Source organism: Melospiza melodia, chromosome 4 (genome assembly GCF_035770615.1).
Source record: "Melospiza melodia melodia isolate bMelMel2 chromosome 4, bMelMel2.pri, whole genome shotgun sequence".
Lineage (NCBI taxonomy): Eukaryota > Metazoa > Chordata > Aves > Passeriformes > Passerellidae > Melospiza > Melospiza melodia.
The window spans coordinates 81,624,880-81,652,333 of NC_086197.1; the positions used below are offsets into that span (position 1 = coordinate 81,624,880).

Genomic DNA, 27,454 nt, shown 5'->3' on the forward strand with positions numbered 1-27,454 from the left:
TACTGTCTTTTAAAACTTCAAGACTGTTACCAAGTTGGGTTCTGAATCTTCTCATTTCCTCTGTCTGTATAAATTAGAGTTATTTCAGTTGAGGCAATGAAGCTGCAGCATCGTAAGATTGATGAAAGATATAGAAGTGGATTCTGTGACAATCCTGTCAAGGAAAGAGGCTAAAATAAGTAGATTAAAATTGTGGAAGAAGCAATCCATTTATCATCAGATGTGATATTGTTTTACCTCTGTTTAGTGCTCTCAGAAGCAGAACCTGTATAATGAAACTCCATCCAATAATCTATTTAATTGCATTCTTCTCATATTTGACAAGCACTGAGCATCTCTTTTTTTAATTACATTTAACTTCTTTTTTAAAATTTTGTTATTGTGCCATTTTTGCAGTTTGTCTTCTCTGTGACTTCTTTGCAGCAATTTTTTCTGGTGTCTCACTTCTTAGCCACTAGCCATGCACAGATTCTCTTTCAGCTTCCCTGTATAAGCATTGCTGCTACCCCACCATTTAAGTTTGTTCTACAATTCCTAATTCTTCTCCAGTGAAGATATGTGTATCTTAATCTTCAAATAAGCTACTTGCCTGATAACCTGTCTTTGTTAATAACCAGTGCCAACTGACAAGGCAAGTGGATTAAAAGAGGGCAAATATGCAATGAGAATTTGCTAGTATAATCCTCCCAATTTCATCAATAGACTCAGTGAGCCAAAAGTGGTGTCACTGTGTTTAAGAAGTATTTGTGGATTTCTCCTTCACAGATTTTAAAATCATTTCCAAACTGGTGTAATCCTCTGATATTCATAGCTTCCCACTTCTGCAGTCAGTAATACCAGTGTACATAGCTGAGCTCTCATGAGGCACAATTGGCTTGAAACAGGAGCCTCTGTGTTCCTCAAAGAGAAGATTATCTCAGTTTTCAGTGATTGCTCATCCTTGCTGCTATTCCGAGAGTTCCTGTGCACTTCCTTGGCCTAAGAACCATGCACTGAATCTTCCCCATGTAAATTGGAATTTTAATGCAGACAAAGCCTTTATCTCCATGACTATGCTGCATTGCCATGATCCACTTATACCAGATGAACGCTTATGACTTTAGAATCTATCCTCTTTGCTCTCAAATTAGATCTTAGGAGGAAAACATTGAATGGACCATGTACTCCAGGACCAAATCTTGTTTGTAATCTAAATGCATAGTTCATAATGTCTACCCATTCTGCACATGCAGAACACCAGTGTCCTATTTGTAGATCTCACTAATGCTGACATTCCTTAATGTGTCCCAGTTCCCATAAATAAGTCATTCTGGTGTCAGAATCTCATAAATGCCAGCTCCACTGCAGGTGCAACTCACAGGTTCAGGGTGAATGGAGGTAAAACCACAAGGTGGTTGTCCCTTTTTCCACTTGAGTCTGGCAGCTGGTATGTCTTGACACTGCTGTGGCACAAAGGGTAAAATTACAGTATTCTGGGTGTAAATGTCAGTCCCAGATTATGCCTGAGCTTGTATCCTTTGTAGCAAAGCAGCACGTGGAGTGCAGCATCCCCAGACTCTCGAGCACTGTCCTTAGAAACCCTTTTATACCAAGGCTTAGGAGAGGGATCTCCTGCTGGATACTTGGAGCTTGTTGCCTCAGCATCTCTGAGAGGAATTTCTCCAATAGAATTCAGAGGTTTAAGGTCCCATTTCCTCTATGTTGGCTCTTTTTTTCTGGTGCTGAGTGTCAAATCAACAGGATCTCCCTCACAGAAAATTCTGTTAATCATTAAAGTTGATAATTTTTCACCTTTAGATATGCCTGTTGAGGATTAGAATGTTTCATTCACGGCACTAAATCAAAAAAAACTCAGCTGTGGCCAGTAAGTACAAAAGGAATATCAGACTCATATCAGAAAGAAGAAAATCTGGTTATTTATACTTTTTAGACAGGAAAACGTATCTCCAAGATCTTATTACTCCTAGCACTATGCTTTAACCAGAGCTCATGTTCTCTGTTTGCCCTTGTGGCTGAACATGAGACAGGGTCAGTCACAAATCAGTCTGTCCTGCTACCCATGAATAGCAGGGGAGCACTTGCCACCATTATTTCTGATTTCATGGGCCTTGGGCACTGGGGCACACACTGTTTCAACAGAATATAAAAAGAAACAAGTCTTACAGCCTCAGACAGAAACATTTGACTTTGAAGGAGGGTAGTAAAATGGGGAGAAAAAGCATTTTATACCTTGCATATTTCCTTAATAGGCATAGAAGGATAACCATGAAACTGTTTAAAACATGATCCCAAAACCAAGCTTCCCTGTTCTGTGAATAAAGCAACAATTTATAGAAACATGTTCAATCCCTTCCTGGAAACAAAAAAGAATATTTGGTATTTTTTGCTTCATAAAGCAGCACCTCATCCAATAAAATTCTAACTATTTTAGGCACTGGCTGTAGACGTTAGTGTCACAGGAGTCATGCAGACTGTCAAGCTGATCAAACTCAATCAGTATCATGGATTTATGCATAAAAACACAAACTTGACATCAGTTTTGCCTTTTTTTTGGTGAAGATGTTCTTCCCATCTTCATTTAAATCAAATGCAAGGAATTTAAATACAGTATGTAAACAGAAGTACCTGCTGTCATATATCATCAGCAAAAGGGATGTTGATTTGCTAGCTTTAAATAAAATAAAACTAAAAAATAAAATAATTTCTTTCCAGCTGGTCTCTACACTGTTAGCTGTTTAACCTGATGGTTTCCACAGTAACAGAATGCATGGTTGTGTTTCCCAGGGGAATTTACACCAGCAGCTCAAAGGAGCAATTGCTGCATGGCTCAACCTCACACTCACACAGCACTTTCCTCCACCACTCATGCTAGCTATGAATCTTCAGTCCCAGGTGAAATTTGCTTTTCTTCCCTAGTTTTGCCACATATTTAAAGTGCAAAGAGACAAGACCGAGCCACTGAAAGTCTCTGCAGATGCAAGAAGGTTCATGGCTGTGGGTGTGCTGTGGAGGGGCTGTGGACACACAGCTGGTGAATAACAGAGGAAGGAAGGAAGGAAGGTGTATCAACTCCTGACACCTCCTGGAATATTTAAAAATTTTCTGTAAGATTTACTGGGTCTATAAGTGTATAATGCACCAAACAAGTGAACCTTGCCCATTTTTTTCTTATTCATTGAAACTATCACTCCTTGTTCATCAGAACTCCCTATGAAATTTAAAAAGTAGTGGGAAACTCTCATGCCCAGGCCCTGCTTAGTTTGCATGTGACTTCAGGAAGTAACAATTAGGAGGACAATGGATAAAGGAGGAAAGTGGAGACATTAACTGACAGCTGTGAATCACAACTTACACAGCTTTCTTTTCCATAATTAATTGAATGACCAGGCACAATGCACATTGACTTGGAAATGTGGTCCAAAGACACCTTTGGTGAATGTAAATCCTTTTCCACTGCCCTTATTTACCTGTGAGATTTGAGCTTAGTCAGGAGTGAAAGCTGTGCATTGTTACAAGGCATAGTTTGGTATTTTTGCAAGGGAGGGAGAAGGAGAAGAGAAAAATATTAAAGGACAATCACATCACATGGAGGAGGTAGAAATCTGGTTAAGTTAATAAAGCATGGGCTTCATTTAGGTAGCAGAATGTCACTGTAAGACACATAAACATGTAAACTTGCAAATAGGAATTATGAGTTAACATCCTGTAACCAGTTCTGCATGAGAGAAAAAGAAATGAATGTTATGAAACTGTTTCATTAAATTATTTATTGCAGAGTATGAACAGAATTCTGTGGCATTTTCTCAAGGAAGCAATCCATATATGTGTTCAACATGCTTGAGGGCAAATATTTGTTAGATAAGTTGCATTGTACTTCTCTAGAACAGAAATGACAGTTTATATTATGGCTCTAGAAATGATGATCTCAAAAACCATGTATCTGCAATTTACATGCTTTAGTAATTATTAGGGGGCATAGTCATCTATTTGTCCATATCACTCTGTTGCTAGAATTGCCCTAGGACTGGCATAAAAAGAATAACAGTGAAGATTATTCAGTAGTCAGAGTAAGTCAATGAGCATTTATACACTTAGATATTTCTCTCTAGACAAAATTAACATCATTTAAAAGTAACTAGTACCTAACCTTCCCTCGCCATCAAATTAATTGGCATATAAGTAATGTTTTAACTATAATTGTGCCGATGATAGAACGCCATGAAAAGTATTTGAATATTTTAGAATATTGATATTCAAATGCTGAATAATTTTAGAATATTTTATTCATTATCTTTAACATTTATCTTGTATCAACAGTACAAACGTATCTTGTATCAGTAGTTCTAAGTTACAGAAGTCATGTGAAGTCATGACCACACTGAAGCAAAAATTTAACTGTCATTGACGTCCTGGTTATCTAGAATGGTTCTTTCAAACGACACAACAAAACAGGATTTCTTCGTGGGAGAGTTGTATAAATTTTAGAAGAGGAGAAATTGTTGTGGGAAGGAAGGAAGGAAGGAAGGAAGGAAGGAAGGAAGGAAGGAAGGAAGGAAGGAAGGAAGGAAGGAAGGAAGGAAGGAAGGAAGGAAGGAAGGAAGGAAGGAAGGAAGGAAGGAAGGAAGGAAGGAAGGAAGGAAGGAAGGAAGGAAGGAAGGAAGGAAGGAAGGAAGGAAGGAAGGAAGGAAGGAAGGAAGGAAGGAAGGAAGGAAGGAAGGAAGGAAGGAAGGAAGGAAGGAAGGAAGGAAGGAAGGAAGGAAGGAAGGAAGGAAGGAAGGAAGGAAGGAAGGAAGGAAGGATTGGAAATCTTCTGTTTACTTTGCTTGTGCCCTTAATATGCTACAATGTTAATGATCTTTAAATTCTATTTAACCAGTACTTATCATTTGAGGTCTAAGATAAGAAAAAAGTAAATTATTCATCATTAATTAAAACAGTGATTATCTTGTTTGGGGGGATGTCATCAAGACTTCAAGGTCCTGTTAGACTTCGGGTTTTAATATTGTAAATTATGACTATTTTGCAGATTTGGTGTACGGATACTATAGACAACAGCGGAAACTGATTGAAGAGATTGATTGGTCATACACAGGTAAGCAAAGATGTCTACTGAATTATTTATTTCACTTTGATATTTTTATGTTCATTGTTACAATTTTAGGAGCCTCATGTGTCTGTATACCACTTACCATATGCCTAAGCAACTGCTAAAGTGTAGGAAAGAGAATCTGAAAAATACAGGAACTTTACAATCGGAGAATATTTTCATCTATTTGGATTCATATTTTAATCTACTTAGTAATAGATTACATCTATTACTTTTGGAAAGAGAAAGTCCGCAACATTAAAACCTCAACCTGAGACCTGACTTATTTGATGAAGGCTGGGCCAATAAATTGTTAGGTGCTTGTTAATCATCTCAACATTATTGTTCTAGCAAATCCGAAAAGCAGTCAGAAAGGCTGAAAAAAGGCACAGCACATTATGAGGGAAAGAACCTATCCATACACTGCACATGAACTTCTACCCTGTGCTTGTGAGCACTTGAGCATCCTTGCCAAGTCCCACCCTGACTCTCCTAAAACTCAGTCACTTTGTCCCTCTCATTTGCATGACTAGGAAAGATATATCCTGAAATTTTTCATGCCTTATTAAAGAAGAACAATGGAAAATTCACAATTATCTTCTTATGTTCTTGCATATAAGTCCAGTGATTTCAGTAATACTAAAAAGGTAATTTTGTCCTAGGTCTCTTTTGCCCAACATGTAGGAAGTGAGTTCTTATGGATGTGTGTAGGCTCCTACATTTTAAATTTCTTAAGCTACTGCTTCAAAAATACCGAACTATGAAAAATAAGGACTGTCAAATTTAAGTTTTTCATAAATTTTATTCAAAACATATTCCTGTAGTTAAGGAAAATTACACCATTCTTTTTATTTCTCTCACTCTCTTTTTCATTTTCAAGACAATTTTTATCTTCTAGTGTAAAACATATCTAACAAGTTTTAAGCCTAGAGAGAATTGAAACAGGCTAGTCATAAAGCCTTCAAAATGAGATTTATAATGAAAACTCCCACTTACACAGATTGTAGTGCAAAATTCAAGCATAAAATCAATCAATACAGTATTTCATGTTCAAAGTTGATCCATTTTTTAATATTGTAGTTAGATGACTCCAGGGATAAACCTCCTGGATTCCTGGTGACCAGAGGGCAATCTTTAAAGGATAGCAAATAGGGTTTGTTTAGGATATCAGAGGATAGAGCTCTTCCCTAGGCTGCACATAGCACCCGTGCACTGTGCATGGGTGATGCTGCTGCAGCATCAATGGATGGATGGATATTTTGTATGGAAAAATAGCACAGAATTGGCATGTCAGCTGATCCATACCTGCTGTTCCTCTCCCTTAACCTGTGAGATACCTGTGTGTAGTCATCGCAATTCATGTGCTTTGCTCCAGTGATTCCCCAGCTGGCAAAGCCTTTCTCTCCATTCAGACCTCTCCAGGAGCCCTGGCTAAAATCCTGCTGCTCCTGCAGCCACCTGCCCCAGCTGCATCCTGCCCTGCCCCAGCTTCATCCTGCCCTGCCCCTGCCCTGCCCCAGCTGCATCCAGCCCTGCCCCAGCTGCATCCTGCCCTGCTCCTGCTCCTGCTCCTGCTCCTGCTCCTGCCCTGCCCCTGCCCTGCCCCAGCTGCATCCTGTCCTCTCCTGCCCTGCTCCTGCAGCATCCTGCCCTGTTCCTGCCCTGCTCCTGCTGCATCCTGCCCTGCTCCTGCTGCATCCTGCCCTGCTCCTGCCCTGCTCCTGCTGCCTCTCCGAGCCCTCTGCTGCACAAGCTCCGTGTGCCCCCAGCATTCTTAAACAGCTGACTGCATGTGGGGTCAAAAATTGATATTCAAAGCTTTTGGGGAAGGCTGCATGTAAATCAGGAGCTTAGGGCTAGCAACTGTTTGCAAGCTGAGTATTATGGGATGCTTTGCTGAAATACCAGGTAATTGATTCTTGGCATAAAGTGGAATACACATACCCAGCTTTCACTAATAAAAAGACAGCCTTTCTGAACGCGAAAAAAATTTCCAGATTTTAACATTGTGATTTGGAGGCACAGAGGTCTAGAGCCTGAAGCATATGGGTTTTGATCTCCTTCATTTATAATAATTTAAATTATTTTATTCCTGAGGCAAGTGATATCGGGTACTGTATGTATAAGTGCTGTACCTAGCACAGGCTTATGGTTGTGAGGCATAGACCAACATCCACGCCTCTGAATGGATGAATGCTTTGCCAGTACTTTTTTTTCCTCAGACACCAGTTATATTCTACTGTCTTATAACCTTCTCACTGGAAGAGTGAAAGTGAAAAATTTCTTTGAAAGTGAAAAATTAGACTCAATGTGCCAATGAAGTGTTTTGAATGAGCCTGGGGATCCTGAAACCATAGAGTCTAATGCACCATGGGTAAGAGAGATCCAACTGGCTTGATAAATTAACCTGAGTCTGAGCAATGTAATTCTCTGTATCAAGTAAGAAATTTCAGGTGTATTAACCACATTGGGTCAATATTCTCCTTTACTGGGATGGTGCTGTAAGATGAAAGTAAAATGGAGCTAGAGAGTTTTACCTGCTAAAATCAGCCAATTTCTGAATGTGAAGTTTCATAATAAAGCAATTTCACATGCTGGAAATTAATGAGTCACCATCAGGTTTTGACTCTTGGATAAGTGTATAATGAAGTCATAAATGCTACTGGAAAGATTTTGTAATACTTCTAAGAGCTCTGTTTTAAGTCATGAATAAAATCTGCATTTGCATGCATTAATTTAATCTTTTGTGTCCTGACTTTGCATGTATTTGCATAAACAAATACCATGTTAAAGAACTGGAAGGAACAAGTTCTTGTTACAGATGCATCCAATGTTTCCTGGTGTGAGGGGATGCTGAAGCTAGCCTGTTTGTAAAAATCACCTTATTTTAACAACCTTTGATTATATTTTTCATTAAAGCAGTCATAGAAATTTTTAAAAATGTCATGAATACTTTCATATGGTGTCATACAGCAAAAAGTGAATCCAACCATTTTTTGTTGCAGAAAAACTCTGGTGTACTGTGAAAATTCAATTTCCTTAAATCAGTTACATACTAATTGATAAACAAAGGTAATTTACACAATATTTATCTGTACCACTAACTTTAGTCTTTCACATATTACTTCAAAGCATAAAGCAAGTAATATGAGCTTTGGTTACTTTGTGTCGTAGAAGTGAAAGATTAATTTCTTTTTTTTTTGATGCTTTGCTTATCTGAATTGTTTTTGACAGAAGGAATGATATAATGTTGTTTTCTGGTTCTGATGTTTGGCTTGGTTTTTTTTAACATGGCTGGTTGATAGCAGTCCATCAAAGTCCAAGTCTATAAGTTCACATGTAAAACTGGCAAGTGATATCACAAAAATTTTTTTGTTTTTGTCCCCAGTGAAATGTCTTTCTGTTGGGTTTCACTCCTGGGATTTTGGTTCTTGTTGACAACAAACCAGTTATGTGCTTTAGGGGGAAAAAAACACAGCTGAAATTTGTTAAAAACAAGAGATTCTAAACAGTCTTCAAGGAATTAGCAAAGCCAAGGGTTTCAAACATTTTTAAAAATTGAATGTTCTATGTAAATAAATACCATAATCAGATCAATGTTCTTTGTCTCACCGTGTAGGAGTGTTATGTTCAGCCTGTGCTGCCATTTATTATGTGATACGCTGTTACACATTTGCTTTACAAATATTGGCAAATCTGATCTTGAGGAAAGGGTAATTTTGGTATAAACTGATTGGTCTCCAGGTATTCAAAAAACATTTTTATTATTTGCAAGCAGAATCTGAATAATATTTTCCTTTTCTCTGGGGAAAAGCATCATGAATCATAGAATCACAGTGTGGTTTAGGTTTGGAGGGGCCCTTGGAGATGATGTGATTCCACCTCAGCTCAAAGCAAAATGATCTTCAAAGCTGAAACAGGAAAATTTGGAAAATCTCCAAAGAAGGAGGTGCTGCAGTTTGGTCAATGTGTTCTGCTGCTATTTTGAAAACATTTCTTTTCTTTTACTCAGCTTCAATATGTCTTATTGCAACCTGTGGCTGCTGCTTCTCGCCCTTTCCTTGTGCACTGCTCTGTACATTGCCTTTACAGAGCAGTCGGCTTCAGCTGAGTTCCCTCTCAGCTTAAGCTTTAGCAAACTCAGGTCCCTCAGCCTCTCCTAACACATGATGTACTCCAGCCTCCAGACCACCTCAGCAGACCTTAGTTTGTGAACATCCGTCTCATACTGGGTTCAGGAGGAAATCCAAACCGGACCCTGCATTCTCGATGTCACCTCACTGGTGTGCAGTAGAGGGAAGGAGTCACTTCCCTCATGCTGCTGGCTCCACTCTTGCTAAGGTAGCCCAGAACAGTGTTTGTCCTCCTGACTGCAAAGGCACACTGCTGACACACACAGAACTCATTCCATCAGGATTATTAATTAAGATATTCAGATAATTTTTAATATCTGATGTTTTTCAGTAGTAATGTATAGTGATGGTGCTCTTTTGGCACTCGCACCAATACTTCTTTCAGTAGCAATGCCTAAATGTAATGATTTCTTTGTTTTGCTCCCTTGTTGAACTAATTTAACTAATCTTGTTAAACCTGGAATTGTTACCTTTTTGTGTCTGACTCAACAGCCTCCTGGAGATATTGCCCTAGTTTATTATTCCTGTTACTGTTGCTACACAGACAAAACTTTAGTTGTTGTTTGAAAGGCTAGGTTTGCCACCCCAAGTCTTATAAATGTGCTGTGATTGCTTCAAATGTTCATTCCTCTAGTTTGGCTCAGAAATTAAGATGGCCTTTGTTTTCAGTGGTACTGAGAAAGCACAATTTTCTTTCTTGCCCAAACAAGAGCTAATATTTTAATTTCAAACGTTCCATCATATTTCAGTACTGAGGAGATTTAATTTCAAAGTCACTTCTCATTAAGTTTATGGAAAAGCATGTTGTTGCTTATGTCCATAACAATGCATGGGTGTATTTGCTTTTCACTCAGCCTAAAAAGTGAGCAAGGCTCTACTAGCTGATCCACTATCTCAGCTGTGGCCCAACAGAATGATTTTAACACTGGTAGCTAACTGCTTATTCTGTAAAATGTCTGCTGCCTCTGTTACCCAGCAGTTCAGTCCAGGTAAAGTGGAAAATTTGAGTCTTTCCCCTCATGCTCACCCTGTGTCTGTTCAGCAGCCATCTGCTGGAGCACGGGCAAGGTGGGGCATGCAGGTGCTGCTCCCTGCCCTGCAGCCAAGGTGCAGGAGAGGCTGTGCTGCTGCGTTGTGTGAGCGTGGGCACGGTGCTCGCTCCTGTGAGACAGCTCCAGCCCAGGGCAAGGGGAGTCTGCAGGGAAGAGCAGGGGCCTGGGTCTGGGCCATCACTCCCAGGGTGCAGCGTGATGGATGGGCCATTTGGTGAGCCAAATCCTGACACTCAGCCTGTGCGTGAGAGGGGGATGCACCAGCAGGGGCCTGCTGAAGTGGGAGCAGGGAGCTGCCTGCAGAGCTGACTGCTTTAATGGACTGCTCTGCCAGACCAGACTGAAAGGTCTCCAAGAGAGCCTGGCCAAGAGCTGATGAAACCTTCTGCTTTCAGTGGCTTGATAAAACTGTGTTCTGCGGAGATGATGCATACCAAATTAAGTTCATTTTTTTTTCCCTTGTGAAGTAACTACCATAGCAGTACCAGCATCACTTCATGAGAAGATCTTGTCTTTTTATGACCTCCTGCCAATTACATCATTTTGTGCTTTGTGTTTACCAGGTATAGTCATAACTGATGTGCTGTATCAGTTGTGGGTAATAAAGAAAAGCCTATGCTCTTGGGCTGTGTGGGTTCCTTCAATAAAGGGTCAGCTTAGGAAATGAAAAAACATACTTTCTTTTATTAACTCATAAAATGGTTCTGCAGGGGTCTTTTCTTTTTTAGTAGATTTTGTACTTCAGAGGCTGTCATATCTTTTCTTGCATGACAGCTGATTACCTGTATTCATTATCCCCAGATCACACAGCCACTCGTGCTTCCAGTCTTTTGTCACTAAATTCACAGCATCACTAATTCAAAGCCTATTACACTGTTAATGGTTTTTGAAAGCTTATGATTCCACAGCAGAAATTTCATAGTTATGCATCTGTTTGCATCAAAGGGACAAGGTGTCCTCAAGTGAAAAGCCACATGCTGGCATTTCTGGCCATCAAGAAATTCATTTTAAGATATCTCATTGATCTGAATCAACAGCACGAAGCACATTTTTCAACAGAAAGAAGATGTCTATTCAGTATATTTGTGGATTTAGAATCCATATAAAATTATATGGTTCAGAAGTCTGTTTGCATTAAGCTTTCTTTTCAATGAAGAAAGCTGATCTTTGAGCCGTAGAAAGCTATTAGCAGCAATGTGGAATTTGTTTAGCTTTTATTCAGTAATATTTCTAGGGTAAACTGAGTGGAAAAGTTTTCAAGGGATTTTGGGGGAGGAAGTAAGAGAATTGGATCCCAAATTCATGGAATTTTCAAATTTGGATTCCTGTGGGACAGGTCTGAAGAACAGCCTATTGGTATTCATATTTGTCTCACCACTGCTAAATTATAGCATTTTCATTTCAAATAATATTAAAGTGATCAATTTGCCAAAGTTTGCTTTGAAGGAACTCAGATTAGAGTGTTCCTTCCTCCATTTCAGTCCCCTAATGCTATAAACAAAGAAAACCATTTTCACAATGTGCACAGCAAGTTCTGAGCATCATCAGATTTTTCAAATGAAAAGTTGGCTTCTGAGGTACAGAAGTCTAAGTGTGAGACATTTGCATAGTGTGGCACTGCTGTTTTGCCAAGATCTGTTCAGGGGTCAGAAAGATGTAGAAACTTCCCATTAAGTAAATCCATTTGGAAATTAAAAGCTTTTTTAAGAGTGCTATCTTTGGGAATATACCAAATTCAAATGAAAAAAAAAAAAAATTGAATATCTCACAGCAGACTGCAGCCTCTAGTTAAGCCTCTTTACCTTTCAAAATGATCATAAAAGAATCCTTTTGCACATACTACTGAGTGATTTCTCATTTACAAGTGCATTCAATCTGTGCTGCAGTAGGAAGGTTGTGTTCTTGGGGACCACTTGCTTACCAAATGCACAGATGATTACTTTGAGGTCATCAAAATGATCTGTGAGTTTGTGAGGTTTAGAGCCCAGCAGATAATTCTCCCATTGCTTATGTTTACAGAAGGCCATATTTTATTATTTGCTCCATCCAATAAGTTTTGGACTTCCTTACTGACATTTTTACTCAAAGGCTATTCTGCTGTATTTATAACAGGTTTTGGTTTTTCCTGAAGAGTTCAAACCCCACTCATTTCAGTATGCACTGTTTGATAATACCCAATAAATAATTCTGTGGATTTTACTCACAAATTTGAAGCCATTTCTGATCTTGCTGTATCGCTGTATCTCATTAATTCAATAGATATCAAACCCTTCTGGCTAGATATTCCATGTAATGTTCTTTAACCCATAAGAATTAAAGCAGTCCCCCAAAGGGCAGATTTAGAAAAGTCTGTGAGAGAAGGAAGATAAAGGGTACAGTGAAGAATCCTGAGCAAGAGGGGGACTGTGGAATGTTATAAGTTCTTTTCCCACAAAAAAAAAAAAAAAAGAAAAAAAAAATTCAAAACTTTTCAATTTGAGAAACTAGGGAAACCCATCAATATTTCTGTCTTGGAATAATCAGCATTTACCACTAGTTTTATCAGTTCATGAACTGTTCCCTCAATCATTCCAATGCCAGAATCACAGAATTTCAGTTCTGAGCATCTCTTCCACCTGTTAAAGTGCACAAGCCCTTTTTTTTTGAGAAGCTGGGTCTCTCTACATATTTAGCTGGTTCTTGCTATGCTTGAAGAGTTGTGCTTCCAACAAACTCTGTAGACAAGCTGTGGTGGCCTCTTTCTGCTCCCTTCCAAGAGCTTTCTTTATAGGAGAGACTGTGCCTTGATCTGATATTGCCTGGCATTGATCCTGTTTTAGGAGCCACAGAAACAATTGACTTATCTTCTTTCAGCCTTTATCATAGATGCTGCATTTGAAACCTAAGCTGTTTTCCCTCTGTCAGTGGCTCCTCTGTCAGTGCACTTTATCTGATGAAAACTGTGTTAACAAGAGACGTTTTCAAAGGGTAGTTACGAAAATTAAGGTATTAAAAATGTAAAAGCAGAGAGAGGGATAATGTGTTGAATGCTAGAAAAGGGAAAGAATCATTTACATGTAAGGACTTGGAATTTATTTTTTTTTTTCCCCAACTTCTGATATTTCCTTACATGTGTAAGGAGCCAGTTCAGGGCTTGAATGCATGGCTGTAAACTGATTGCAATTATTTTTACTCCATTAGTGGTATAAACAAGCCCAGAACAAAAAATACCCAATTTTTTTATTACCCCGCATGAGTAACTGAAAGGGAAAATTGAAAAAAATTGTTGCTGGAGTATTTACAAATACTGGGGCAATGATTAATAAATTCTCCTGTTTCAGAACACAGTGGATTTTCTGCCTGCTTGTACATGTTTTGACCACTTTGCATATACACAATATGATCAATGTCGGTTATATTTCTTCCTGTTGTTTTTCAGGAAAGCAAATATTTATGGTTAAAGTTCTAGTGAGTGAAAAATTACAAGCTAAAAGGGGTTTTTTTCATTATTATTATTATTCATTTGTAATTTCTTGAAAGCTAGCTTCAAAGTAGGGCTGTGGTGTGTGTGAACAGAAGAAGACTAGCACATTACCTGTTTAATCTGTATCTCACTTGCTTTCCAAGTATACAAAAGAGATGCAAAGTGGCCAGCACAAACAGGCAACAGATAATATGTAATATACATTCTTAAGGAGCGGGAACATACTTTAAAAAAGGCAAGCATTCATTTTTTTCAGCTGTAAGTACCCACTTCACACAGATTCATTATCATGCCTAATCTTTACCAACACATTTAGCCACCAAGATGAGATCTGTACACCTGCCAGTCCTAATGTGATGTGCATTGGATCAAAATGAGAGCACTACTTGTTCTCCTCTGTGTGAAAGCAACTGATGATAATCTGTTGCAGTGGCTTGATCACACATCTGAAGTTCCCTTTGAAATCATTTGTTTTTTCCTTAGAGGAGCTGTGGAGCATGTGCTAAAAAGAGCTTTTCTGGATGACTTCCTGTGTCTCCTCACTTCATCCCATTCTCAAAAGAATTTTTTCTATCCTTTCCATTTTACACTTTTTGTCATATTGCTTTAGCTCTTCTCTTAGAGTGCAGCCATGACTTATTTCCCTTTTGCATTACAAAATTCTCCTTTTTCCCGCTATCAAACAATAATGCAGGGTTTTGTTGCCTACTTCTCCCTGACATTTCTAATGGCTCCATGAAGGAACTGTCAGTTTGCCACTTTATCTCCTGTGTTTCCAGGAAAAACTTCCCTCCCGAGTAACTAACGGAGAGAGAGCTGGCTGAGTGTTTCCATGACTATCTTGCAGTCTCTCCCAGCTGCCTTTCCCTAAATGTCAGAGCCCCTCTCCAGCCTGGTTACCATGGTGCCTTCAGCTGGCATGCCTGCCAGGGTTCACCGAGCCAGCACACCCCCGGCACCTCTCATGGGAACGTACCAGGAGGGAGGGCTCCTACCTGCTGAGCCACAGCTAAATAGAACATGTCAAAAGGTGCTTCTTGGTGCATATTCTGTGTAAGACTGGCTCCAATTTAGTGGCATAAAGCCCATTCAATCAATTAAGGGTATTCTCTGTGTCCCTCCGTTTGTGAGGGTAGTGGTACGTCTGTGGATGTGTTACAAGTTACATACATAAACCTGCTGGTGAGTGGCCAGCTCAACAGGTCATGAATGTAAGTGCTGCTGGAGAACAGTGAGGTTTGTACTGTGCTATATTCATTAACTATCTTCAATAAAAAGATTTTAAGGTGTTTTCTTTTTCCTTATAATTTATTATTCAATTTCAAATACTGTTATTAGCAAAAGAAACTTTTCATCAATATGGGTTCTTGAGATGAAAGTCAATACAACTAAAGTATATTCTTTATCCCATTATTGGAAAACATGATTTTTTAAACCTCAGGTTCATAACTAGCAATCTGTTGATAGATTAGTAGCTGAAATAACAAAATCCTTTTTAAAATGACAATGGATTTTAAAGTTTACTTTAAAATTCCATGCAACTGAGTCATATTGTTGTTTCTAAAATTTGCCTTTGTTCTAAATAATAAGCTACTAGTAAGTTTTGTTCAGTCAATTGTTTCAGGTTCAGTTGGTCATATACTCTTAAACAAATGGTTAGGTAGACTGCAAGCACATTTCAGGTGATCATAAAATAAGAGCTCTGAACTACAGTGTACTTTGATCTTTCTCCTCCATAAATGTTTTATAGAAACAAAATATTTTTCTCCCAGTTGCTAAGCTTTAGTTGTTGTGAATGAAGTGGTATTTTCCAGTCCTTTAATTGAATGTTCAGGGTTTTGTTATTGGTACCATATATGAACCCCACAACTCCAACACTGCTGCTACAGGCAATCATGCCATCTAACTCTTAAAAAAAATTAATTGAAATGTGTTTTAAAAATATGTGGAATATTTTGCTTCATAGTTTCACTGAAAGACTATCTCAGAAACCCATTCTTGACTTTTCATAAAATCACAGATTCATTTACATTGGAAAAGACCCTTAAGATCATTGAGACCAGCTGTTGACCCAACACTGCCAAGTCCCCCACTAAACCATGTCCCTTAAGCAACATATCTTTTAAACACAGCCAGGGATGGTAACACAGCCACTTCCCTGAGTAGCCTTTTCCAGTACTGGATAACTCCAATGATGAGGAATATTTTTCTAAAAGCCAGTTTGAATGTCCCCTGATGCAACTTGAGGCTATTTCATCTTGTCCTGTCACTTGTTACCTGGGAGAAGAGACTGACCCATACCTGGCTACAGACTGCCTTCAGGGACTTGAAGAGTGAGGATTTCTACCTTCAGCCTCCTTTTGTCCAGAATAAACACACTCAACTCCCTCAGTTGCTTCTCATCAGACTTGTGGTCCGGACCATTCAGCAGCTTCATTGCCCTTCTCTGGATACACTCCAGCACCGCAATGTTTTTCTTGTACTGAGGGGCTCAAAACTGGACACAGAATTCCAGCTGTGGCCTCTCCAGTGCCAAGTACCCGAGGCCACTCCCTCACCTGGTCCTGACTACAGTATTTCTGAGGCAGGCCAAGATGCCATTGCCCCTCCTGGCCACCTGGGCACATGCTGGATCATGTTCAGATGGCTGTCAACCAGCACGCCCAGGTCCTTTTCCACTGGGCCACAGCCTGGAATATTGCAGGGTTGTTGTGACCCAGGGGCAGAACTTGGCACTTTGCCTTGTTGTACCTCATCCAGTTGCCCTCAGCCCTTTGATCCAGCCTGTCCAAATCTCTCTGAGAGCCTTCCTGACCCTCAGCAGATCAGTAATCTGGCCTAGCTTGGTGTCATCTGCAAGCTGGCTGAGGGTGCACTTGTGCCCTTCATTCAGATGATTGGTTAAGATGTTAAATGGAACTGGCCCCAGTAGTGAGCCCTAGGGAACCCCACTTGTGACTGGCTGCCTACTGGGTTTTCCTTCTTTCAGCACCACTTTGTACTTGGCCCTCCGGCCAAATTGATTTGGATTTCCAAGCTAGCTGTATTAGTGGACTGTTGAGATAATCTGGTTCTTCTGGTAGAATTGATTGTTTTATTTGTTTATTCTTTAGGGAGTTTCTTTCTATTGGCAGTATTTACCTGCATTGATATCCATTTCCTGTTAGTTTTTTAAGTTAAACCACAATAATCTGGTCTCTTGTCCCCCTTTGACTGTTGCACTAGCTTTTTCTGCTCAATTATGTTTCATCTAAAATTATTTTATCTTCAACCAGAAGTTCATGCAATTATCCTACATGAACTGTTCCCAGGACTTTTTGCAGAGACATTAATGCTTCATTATCTTTACTAGGAGTTGCATGGTTAGAACTTCAGTACGCACTTGCCTTTCCATCAGTTTGCAGCCCTCTGACACTGTCAGACATGGTCTGATTCTCCTCCTCCCCCATATTTTTCCTATGTTGAGATTCTTATTAGTAACACAAACTCCCACTACTGTCTCAATGTATCACTATACTAATTGCATTGTTGAATTTCATGCCATATTTAATACTGTTTTTCTCAAGGTCGGCTGTTCATCCCATATGCTGTACTGGACCACCTTGTGATGGTGCGTTTTCACATATCATGTCATCAGTAGGTGAAATTAGCAAAACTGACAATCTCTAGAGCTTCTGCACACACACAGCCTAATACTTCCTATTTACTGCTGCTAACTATTTTTCTTCTTTTCTCATTGAAAAGTACTGAGTTGATAGTGCTGGGTGATAACAGTGACATGATAATATGGTAACATTTTGGTGTATTTACTGATCTATTCAGCACAATTTAGAAATTACAGATTTTCTGCTTTTCCAGACCCTTTTTGTTCTCTCTCCTTCCTTCCTTCCTTCCTTCCTTCCTTCCTTCCTTCCTTCCTTCCTTCCTTCCTTCCTTCCTTCCTTCCTTCCTTCCTTCCTTCCTTCCTTCCTTCCTTCCTTCCTTCCTTCCTTCCTTCCTTCCTTCCTTCCTTCCTTCCTTCCTTCCTTCCTTCCTTCCTTCCTTCCTTCCTTCCTTCCTTCCTTCCTTCCTTCCTTCCGACACTTCCTTCCGACACTTCCTTCCGACACTTCCTTCCGACACTTCCTTCCGACACTTCCTTCCGACACTTCCTTCCGACACTTCCTTCCTTCCTTCCGACACTTCCTTCCGACACTTCCTTCCTTCCTTCCGCCACTTCCGCCACTTCCGCCACTTCCTTCCTTCCGCCACTTCCTTCCTTCCGCCACTTCCTTCCTTCCGCCACTTCCTTCCGCCACTTCCTTCCGCCACTTCCTTCCGCCACTTCCTTCCGCCACTTCCTTCCTTCCTTCCGCCACTTCCTTCCGCCACTTCCTTCCGCCACTTCCTTCTGCCACTTCCTTCCGCCGCTTCCTTCCTTCCGCCACTTCCTTCCTTCCTTCCGCCACTTCCTTCCTTCCTTCCGCCACTTCCTTCCGCCACTTCCTTCCTTCCTTCCTTCCTTCCGCCGCTTCCTTCCTTCCGCCACTTCCTTCCGCCACTTCCTTCCTTCCTTCCTTCCTTCCGCCACTTCCTTCCTTCCTTCCGCCACTTCCTTCCTTCCGCCACTTCCTTCCTTCCTTCCTTCCTTCCTTTGAAATCACCTAAACAGTCATCTGTGTTCTCATTCAGATTCTACAGGCACATTCAGTCTCACTCTAACTCCAGTGCCTTCATGATCATGAGTCAATATAAAGAAGTTGGCTTATAAAATGTTCTATATCCTAGGTGAAATATCACCTATGTTGTAAGTTTATTTCCTGTTCAAGCATCACAAAATTGCAATGATTTATAGTCTAAAAATAAACGGCTACATGAATACTTAATATACAGTTAGTACCTTTATTATGCTATCACTCACAGATAAATCTCTTTGATAAATTCCTGTGTAAATAAAATTTATTATTTACACAGGAATAATTAAAATTATTGCTACGTAGGTACAAAATTCTACTAAAACTGCTACTAATTACCTACACTCAGATTTCAAACTTCATTCTTACTGCCTGAACTGAAGCCAACTGAAATCAGTGAAAAAGATATCCCTTAACATGAACTTAAACTACAGTTCAGTCCTCACCAATAGTTATGACCAATTTTAATCACATAAACAGTGTGGAGTATGTTTCTAAACAAAATTTTTATGTGCTGATCTTAGCAATGATGGAGCTGGTAGGAAAAATACTGAGAAATTGAGTACAAATATTTATTCTGCTTTCATTGTGTAAAAAATTACCAAATTAATTTAAAAATTATCGTAGCAAAACTAGGAATATTTGGCAATTAGGTGAGGAATCTCTTCATAAGACCCAGTGACAATTAGCTGTTGCCATGCAGGCCCCTCATTATTTTACATTCCAAGAAAAATTACAAGGTTATTAGCTTTATTCTGCAAAGTCAATCATCAGTGAAAATTGACATTGATGTTAAATTGTCATGAAAATTCATATTTGGCACCTCTCTAAGATGAACAGCTAAGTTTGTACTTTCCAGAGCTATTGCTTTAGAGCATGGTAGTACGAGATTCAAGATAATGCAAGCAGATACAGCTTTTTCTACACAATCAAGAATGATGGAGATTTTTACAACGTTTATGGTAATGTGAGAATCGAAAATAGTTTCATGAATCCTCTCAAGACATATGCAAGAAATCCCCTTAGATGTGATCTTCTCCACTATTTTCACTAACATCTCAGGTAACAGAAGGGAGGGCATTTGCAAATTCATGGGAGACACCATGCTTGAAGTTGCAAGAATTTTGGGTGACATAGTAAGAATTCAAATGTAGTTGAGAAATAGTCTGAAATGAATCAAGTAGAATTTTTCAATAAAGTGATAACAGCAAGCGCAAATTACTCCCACCAGGAAAAAAAAATCAAAGATGTAGATGCAAAATGGGTACTGCTGGTTAGGTGGCTGTATGGCAGTTAGCCATAATTGCATCTGAATTAACAATATGTTGTCATTGCAGAAAAGGCAGTCCCATTTTGAGGTGAATTAACAGGAATGATGTATAAGGCATGGGAGGCAATTATTCTGCTCTACTTGTCGCTAGGAATATCTCAGCTGTACTTCTGTATTTATCCTTGGGCTGCACACTTGTAGAAAAGACAGTGACAAATTGAGAGAAGGTGCAGAGAAGAACCAAAAAGGATGATTGGTGTCTAAGGAAGCCCAAAATCCTTGGAAGATAACTGAAGGAAATAAGTCAGTGTAGGAAAAGGGAGTTAGGAAAATATTTTTTAAATATTTAAAAGCTGTCAGTTGTTCTCGATTCCACTGAAGTGACAAGGTTGAATCAGTTTAATCTGCAGATGAAAAGGCTGAGGTGGAATAATAGGCAAATATAACTGTAAGAATAGCTCCATTCAGGTTGCTTAGGAAGGCTGTGAAATCCCTCTTATTGAAGTCCTTTCAAAAAATGGGGAAGACAAGCATTAGTGAGAGATTATTGAAACCTATTAAACCTGATCCTGTAATGAAGGAAAGGACTCAGATGACCTTTCAGTCTTGCACATCTGTGATGCTTTGGGGCAATGTAAAACCCAATTTAATCATCTTCCAAAGAGCACCTCGTGTCTACGTCACTGCTTAGACAAAGAGAATCTACCAACCATTCCTGAAATTACCCAGATTTTCAAACCTTCACGACTTTGTTAATCATTAAACATTTGTCTAAGAAAATTGTTTTCTATGCTGGGTGATTTCCTCAATTTTGACATTTTGAGGCTGTGGGAGGAGGGGCTGCAGGGGCTGCAGTATTCCAGACAAAATTATCGGGTTTTTTATAAAGAGACACAGAAAAACGTGCAAATTCTCTCTTCCGGGGGAAAAAAAAAAGGCACAACATTTCTCTGAAATCCTGATATGTCCTTATTTTGGATCTGGATTCTGGAAGGATGAGGTAGGTTTTATTTTATCAATTCAGTTTCTGTATAAGGCAAGTTTTTCTTGGGCAAGCTCTTGACATCTTGCCCTGACATAAAATATTTGTTGAAATAATTTAATGTTACCTGGGTGATTTAGACTACTGTAATTCTTTTTAATGGAATTGCAGTAGAATCCAGTAGGATGGAAACCTCTGTCTGAGAAAAGTAAATTCTTAAGTCACTCAGACTTGTTTCTGGGACTTGCCTGATTTGCACCTACAATTCAAATTTAACATTGAAGATTTCATGTAACTCTAAATTAATAACTTTTTGTGGGTTTTATCAATCACTTACTCTTCCAAAACTTTTGGATGCCTTTTTGAAATCCAAAATAATTTGCTTTTCTTTGGACATTTTTTGCAGACAATTTGAGATTAAATAGATTTAATTTAATTTGATTTCATTTTCTATCTCTTGGACTACTGCAAGCCTGCAGTCAGAGCACTGAAGGCAGGCAGTATTTCCTTTCTTGTGCCACTGAGCAGCTCAGATCATCTGGACTGTCAGCAGCTGGAATGTATTGACTTCACTTTTAGAGGAGCCCGAGGGTTGAGTAGTCTGCATTTGTACTGCTTTTATCCTGTTCTGCATTTGTGAGCCCTGTGGACTGGCAGGGCCCTATTTCACAGAGCCCACAAACAGTTGAGTCACCTGTTCACTCAACTAGTAGTTTCTAGTGGCTGCTTTGTATTTGCTCTAGCATTCACATTTAATCTTAATGAGACAAAATGAGAAATCAGCTTTTCCAGCCTGCTGCCTCAGAACACCTCCAACAGCTCCCTTCAGCAGTACCACTGTGCATCTCTGGTGCTCACACATTTGCTGTTGGTGAATCACTTTCTTTTATGTCACTCTCTTTTGCTGTCTGCCTAGCTGAAACATTCCTTATCATATTCCCAGAGGTAACTGCACTGGGGTGTATGATGAATCCATGTCCCTATGAGGATAATGTTAGGTTTCTTTTTTGTGTCATAATGATACTGCATAATGGAGCCAGAAATTTTACCTAGAGATAGGGTAGTTACAAACAAAACCAATCCTGCAATAGCAGATCTAGAAAATACAACTGTAGTCACTTTTTTAAATGTCAGGCTTGCATCCACATAACTTTGAAAAATTTTGAATATGTTCTTTAAAAAACAAAATCCACCTTCTGTTTTCTGAGCAGCCCAGAGCACTGACATGACCCTGTAAATTTTTTGCATGTTTTTATTGTAAACTGGTACATTATAGGAGTACGTGTACGCAGATGCTCCTTTAGCCTAAGATACATTTATATACAAATTTAGGACCTGATTCCAGCTATGCAATCCCTTGAGGTTACTGGGAACTTAAGACACTGTAATTTACAGGCCTATGCACTTTGCTGATTTGAAGGAAGAGGTGCAGTCAGGAAAAATGTCTCTGTCTCTTCCAAAACATCTTTCTTCTTCCTCTGATGTATTTTTATAACCCATGGAGTGACTGTTCTCGTTGTCAGGAATCACTGGGGTACTTTCTGTCAGCAGAGCACAGAAGTGCTGGTGTGTGTGAGCAGGGTTGTCTGTCTCTGCATAAGGGCATCATGTTCATCAGGCTCAAGTATCACTTGTCCCCTTCTTTATTTTCAAATGAAGCATCCACTGCTATTAATTAGTTAAAGTGAAATGAAATACACAATCAAGCAATAGTTTTCCATTAGAAATGCCCCTCAGGGATACATTTGGTTTTCTTTTTACATATTTGTGCTCTCCATGTTGCACATTTCACATAAATTTGCAGCTTAGAGTCTGCAAAGTGGCAGGCTCTTACATGAACTGAAACTAGTCTTATCTAACCTTTTACAGCTCCTTTCTTCTTCCCACAGAATGGTGCAATTTTCCTGGAAATCAGCACAGCTCACTGGAACTGAGGTTCCGGATGAAGCTTCCTCATCTCTCAGATTATATCATCTCTGAGTAAAAGACAAAAACAAGACCTAAAAGCAAAGACAGAACCTCAGACTGTTCCCTTGTCCTCCTTCCCCTACCCTAAATGCTGAAAACACAAGGTGAAGTCAGGCTTCTTTTTAGCTTGAGGGCAGAGGGCTTTTGCTGCCCAGAGGCCACAGCAGCACAGCTTTCTTGGAAAGGTTGGGTACTTCTCTCTTTTACTGGTTAGGCCTTTTCTCATTATCTTGGCATAACTCTTTCAGGAAGAATAAACCCAAAAATTCAAGTCACTGCTTCCTCATCCAGTGCTCTAATCCCTAGTGCACTTGCATGGAATATGGTCTGTGGCCATCATTCCCATTGCCATTAAGAGAAAATTGATTGGACATTTGGACTGACCTTTGAAAGGTGGCTGCCTTCAATATAGCCAGTGAAGAGAGAAAGGCAATTAATTTATGAGCACTGGCTCTCCCCTTCAAGTCCTTTTGCCTTGGGCTGTGTGGGATATTTTACCAGATGCATTGGATACATTGCATTGTGCCTGTGCACTGCTGCAGAGGGATGGCCAAACTTCTGCCCATGTTACCCCTCAGTTTCTTCTTTTTTTTTTTGAGTAAAACAATGGCATATGGATGCTCATGAGAAAGCATCCTCTAAAAATAGATAATGTGATGTCAAATGACAAATGTGCTCCTCCGAACCAAGAAATCTGATTTTCTTGGAAATGACTAACCAGGTTTTGATTTTGCAATGAGCATCCTCTAAATGCTCTGCAGGGCAGCAAACCTGCAGTTTAAAACCCAACATCTTAAGCAGAAATGCAGCTTATGCAATCTTGAAATTACTAAATATTTCTCAGAATATATTTGTATACTCACTTTTTGTTTTTCCTCCTCTGCTTGAATGAAGGTTGTTTTTATATTCCACAGCTCATGTAGGAGGCTATTCAAGAAGTTAGTAATAAAATATTAATATTGTCATCCCACAGGACATATTGTTTATACCATCGCAGATGCAGTTTGCATCTCAGATCAATAGAGCAATTTTTAAAAACCTCTTTTGAAAGCAGCAATTGGAGTATGATTATAGTTGTCCACAGTAGTTATATCATACAGCAAATTAGGAAATATATGTCAGGACCCATTATGCTAATGGGAGTCTTGTAAGATTTTTAAACAATGTAAGTAGATGCCAGATTTGCAAAGTGATGTTCCTTTTTGATACAATACTCTCAGTAGGGAGGAGAGAACAAAAATATTGTTGACTTGAATATGGCTGTCAAGTTAGTGCTTCACAGCAACCCACAACACTAATCACCCTTCCTGAATGCAAGTTCTCCCTTTCTTTAGCTCTCTCATAAGTTATCCCTTAAGCACTCATTAGCCACCGCAGCTGAAAGTTGGCAAATTTGTTTTCAGTGTCAGCTACCACCATTTCAGTCCTGGCCAGATACAAATGAGACAACAGTACACTGCCAGTGACACTTTGTTTCCTGCAGTATTTGTAAAGAAACATTTTGTTTTAAAAACCAGTTAAAATGGAGTAAGTTCTTACATATTTGTGCTCCATAAAATGCCCACTGTGTAGCGGGTGAGAACTGTAAAAATTATAATGCAGAGGATTGGAAATTCTCAATCCTAAATGGCTATTTAAATAGCACATCTGGAGAAGGACTTCAGCCAAATTTTTAGCCATCAGCAGCAGCATCATTAACAAGGGAACCATTATGGTATGTGTAATGGTAATATTTATCTTAGCAACTGAGAGTTTGTGCTGATATGAAATTAAATTATGTACCAAATTAAAGGTTAGATCAAGCTTTATAATTTTTCAATGGGCTCTACTTATTATCAAAGAGGGAGTTGTCAGACCTAATCTGAAGGGGGGAGTTTATGCAGATATACAGCTGCAGCCAAGTCAAAGGACATGGGAATGCAGAGTGGGCAAGGGCAGGGAGTAAAGCTCCCTTAGTGCTCTGTGTCTGCAAGCTGAGGATTATTTGAACAGTGATCAAGTGTTCTCGGGAGACATGTTTTAATTAAATTCTGCTCAGCTAAGAAGTTGGACAAGGACACAATTGTCAACAAAAATCCTTCCTTGATGAGACTGAATGCTGGCATCATGAGACCCCCAGAGTGTCCCTCAGTGTTTCAGTTTGGTGGAATAGCAGTGATATTACTGGCTGACAGTGCAGAAGCAAGAACAGTGCTCTTCAGGCTATGCCTACTGATGTTGCCAATATGCCTATGGAATATGATTTTCCAGGCTGTGGAGTAGTGTGCTCAACTCATGTCACAAATGACAGGGGCCCAGGATGGCTGTGCAGAGTACTTGTAATACCTCAGGAGCTCTGATAGAGTTTATGTAGTTCTGGTGAAGACATTTTCTTTCTGACTTGATTTAACAAGTTTGTATTATTTTTTTCTTTACAAGGTTCAGCGTAATGGGAAAAGAGTAATACTGGAAAAGAGTTATTACTCTGTCTCTCTTGGTCAGTGATTTGGATGATGGGGCAGAGCAGACCCTCAGCAAGATAGCTGATGATGTACAACTCCAAGGAGTGCTGAGGGACCTCATCAGACTGGAGAAGTGCGCTGACAGGAACCTCATGAAGTTGAACATAGGAAAGTACAAAGTTCTGCACTTGGGAAGGAAGTTCCTTAGGCACTAGCACATGCTGGAGACAGCCAGCTGTAAAGCAGCTCTGTAGGAAAGGACCTGGGAGTCTTGGTGGTCATGAGTCAACAATGTGTCCTTGCAGCACAAAAAAAAAGGTTAATGTTGACTTGGGCTGCACCAGGTAGGGTGATGCCAGCAGGAAGGGGGAGGTGATGCTTCCCCTGTTCTCATCCCTGGTCAGGCAACACCTGGAGTACTGTTCTGGACTCCTCAGTACAGGAGTCATGGATGTATGGATGGTGCTCTGTGCAATGTGCTCTGGGAAAGGTGCCCCAGTCCATGGTAGAGGGGTTGGAACTAGATGATTCTGAGGTGCCCTCTAACCCAACCCAATCTGTGATTCTATGATTCTGTGATTAGAGAAAGTCCAGTGAAAACAACAGGAAGAATTTGAAACACAGGAGGTTCCCTTTAAACTTTGGGAAGCACTTTCCTGTGACAGGAACTGAGCACTGACTCAGGTTGCCCAGAATTATGGAATCTGCATGCCTGGAGATATTCAAAAGCCTGGTCCCAGGCAACTGGCTTTAGATGACCTGATTTGAGCAGGGAGTTGTACAATGAACCTCAGAGATCCATGCCACTCTCAACTGTTTTGTGGTTCTGTGATTCCAAGCAAGAATCTCACGCAAAAGGCAGATGATTACGAAACCAGAGAAGGAAGGAAATGAACATGGCAAGCTAAGAGATGATAAGGGTGAGTGAGTCTCAATAAAAGTTTGCTATGGTAAATCTCCACAGAATAAGAGTTTCAAAGACAACAATGAGTCAAAGAACTATTTATCAGAACTGCAGTGTGACAGGATATTAGCAAAAGTACAGGCAATATAGAAAAAAAATTGGTTTTCACCAGATCTCCTGTGACTCACAGTCACAAACTGGCACTATTTTCTGTGAAGTCAAAAACATCTTTGCAGAAACAATTCCATGGAAACTCTGCTCACTGAATCTTCTAGATTTGATGTTACCCCACAGAGAGGTAGGCTGTACTGGAAACAAAAGATTCTGGGTATTATTCCAAGATAGAGCTTTTTCTCATGAAGGGAAAAGTTGCTGTTGCCTACAGCAGAGAGAAATTATTTTCAAAGACTTCACAATTACATATGCAAGAATCTGTCTCTGCATTTTCTCAGAAACTTTCATTTACATAGTTCTTTTGCCTTGCTTTCCCACCCCCAAGCTCCCACCTTCTTCTAATGTAATATGTTATTCACTATTTTACAATTGATGCAGAAGAATCATATAATTTACCTACAGGATTTTTTTGATCAGTCCTTTAGACTGAAATCTCTGTGTAAATGTTGTGCAAGTTCTTCAAGAATGAGATTAACCTTTTCATACCTTCAAAACTATACCAAGAGATGAAGATTCAGTACTTGGGCTTCTCTGTCTTGCCTGTATGATATGCCTTAGCTGGAAAATCAGGTGTTCTATCTTCTCTTTAATGATCATAACCTTTTGCCACTTTTCCCTCCCCAATTGTAATCAATGCCTACATTAGTCATCCACAGCTGACCTAATTAGGGAGAATCATACACAGGTCCTCAAAGAATTAGAGAGACAGGAGAGACTTATACATTGTGGTGTAGAGTGCACATGGTAAGCAAAAGAGAAATGCTTACAGAAAAATAATATTTCAATAGTATTTCAATATTCAGTAAGTGGTTGGTTTATGCTTTGCATGAACTAGGTGAGGCTTCTTCTCTAATTTTCTCAATTATCTTTCATGTGTCCTGGTTTTGGCTTGGATATAGTTAAGTTTCTGCTTCTTAGCTGCTACAGTGCTGTGTTTTGAATTTAGTGTGAGAATAATGTTAATAACACCCTGTTTTTTCAGTTGTTGCACATTAGTGCTTGCCTTAAGTCAAGGGCTTTTCAGTTTCTAATGTTCTGCCAGTGAGGAGGCCAAGGAACCTGTGAGGGAGCACAGCTAGAGCAGGTGACCCAAACTGGCCAAAGTGGTATTCCCTGCAGAGCATCAGACTCAGTCTATAAACTCAGGGGAGCTGGCTGGGAGCCACTTGCTGCTGGGGAATGGGGTCAGTGGGTGATGGCAAGTTTATTGTGCATCACTTGTTTCTCTTGGGTTTTATTCCTCTCTCTTTTTCTCTCCTTTGTCATTACTGTTATTATTAGTATATTACTTTTGTAATTTACTGTAAT

At 39.6% G+C, this 27,454-nt stretch overlaps 1 protein-coding gene across 7 annotated transcripts in view; it reads left to right on the forward strand.

The window, feature by feature from the left end:
* Positions 1 to 27,454, forward strand: part of PTPRZ1 (protein tyrosine phosphatase receptor type Z1) — a 132,885-nt gene that overhangs the window by 36,884 nt on the left and 68,547 nt on the right. For all 7 annotated transcript variants that reach the window (XM_063155350.1, XM_063155352.1, XM_063155351.1 and 4 more), the window contains exon 2: positions 5,027 to 5,092. In XM_063155350.1, coding sequence (XP_063011420.1) covers positions 5,027 to 5,092 — 66 coding nt within the window. The remainder of the gene's footprint in view (positions 1 to 5,026; positions 5,093 to 27,454) is intronic.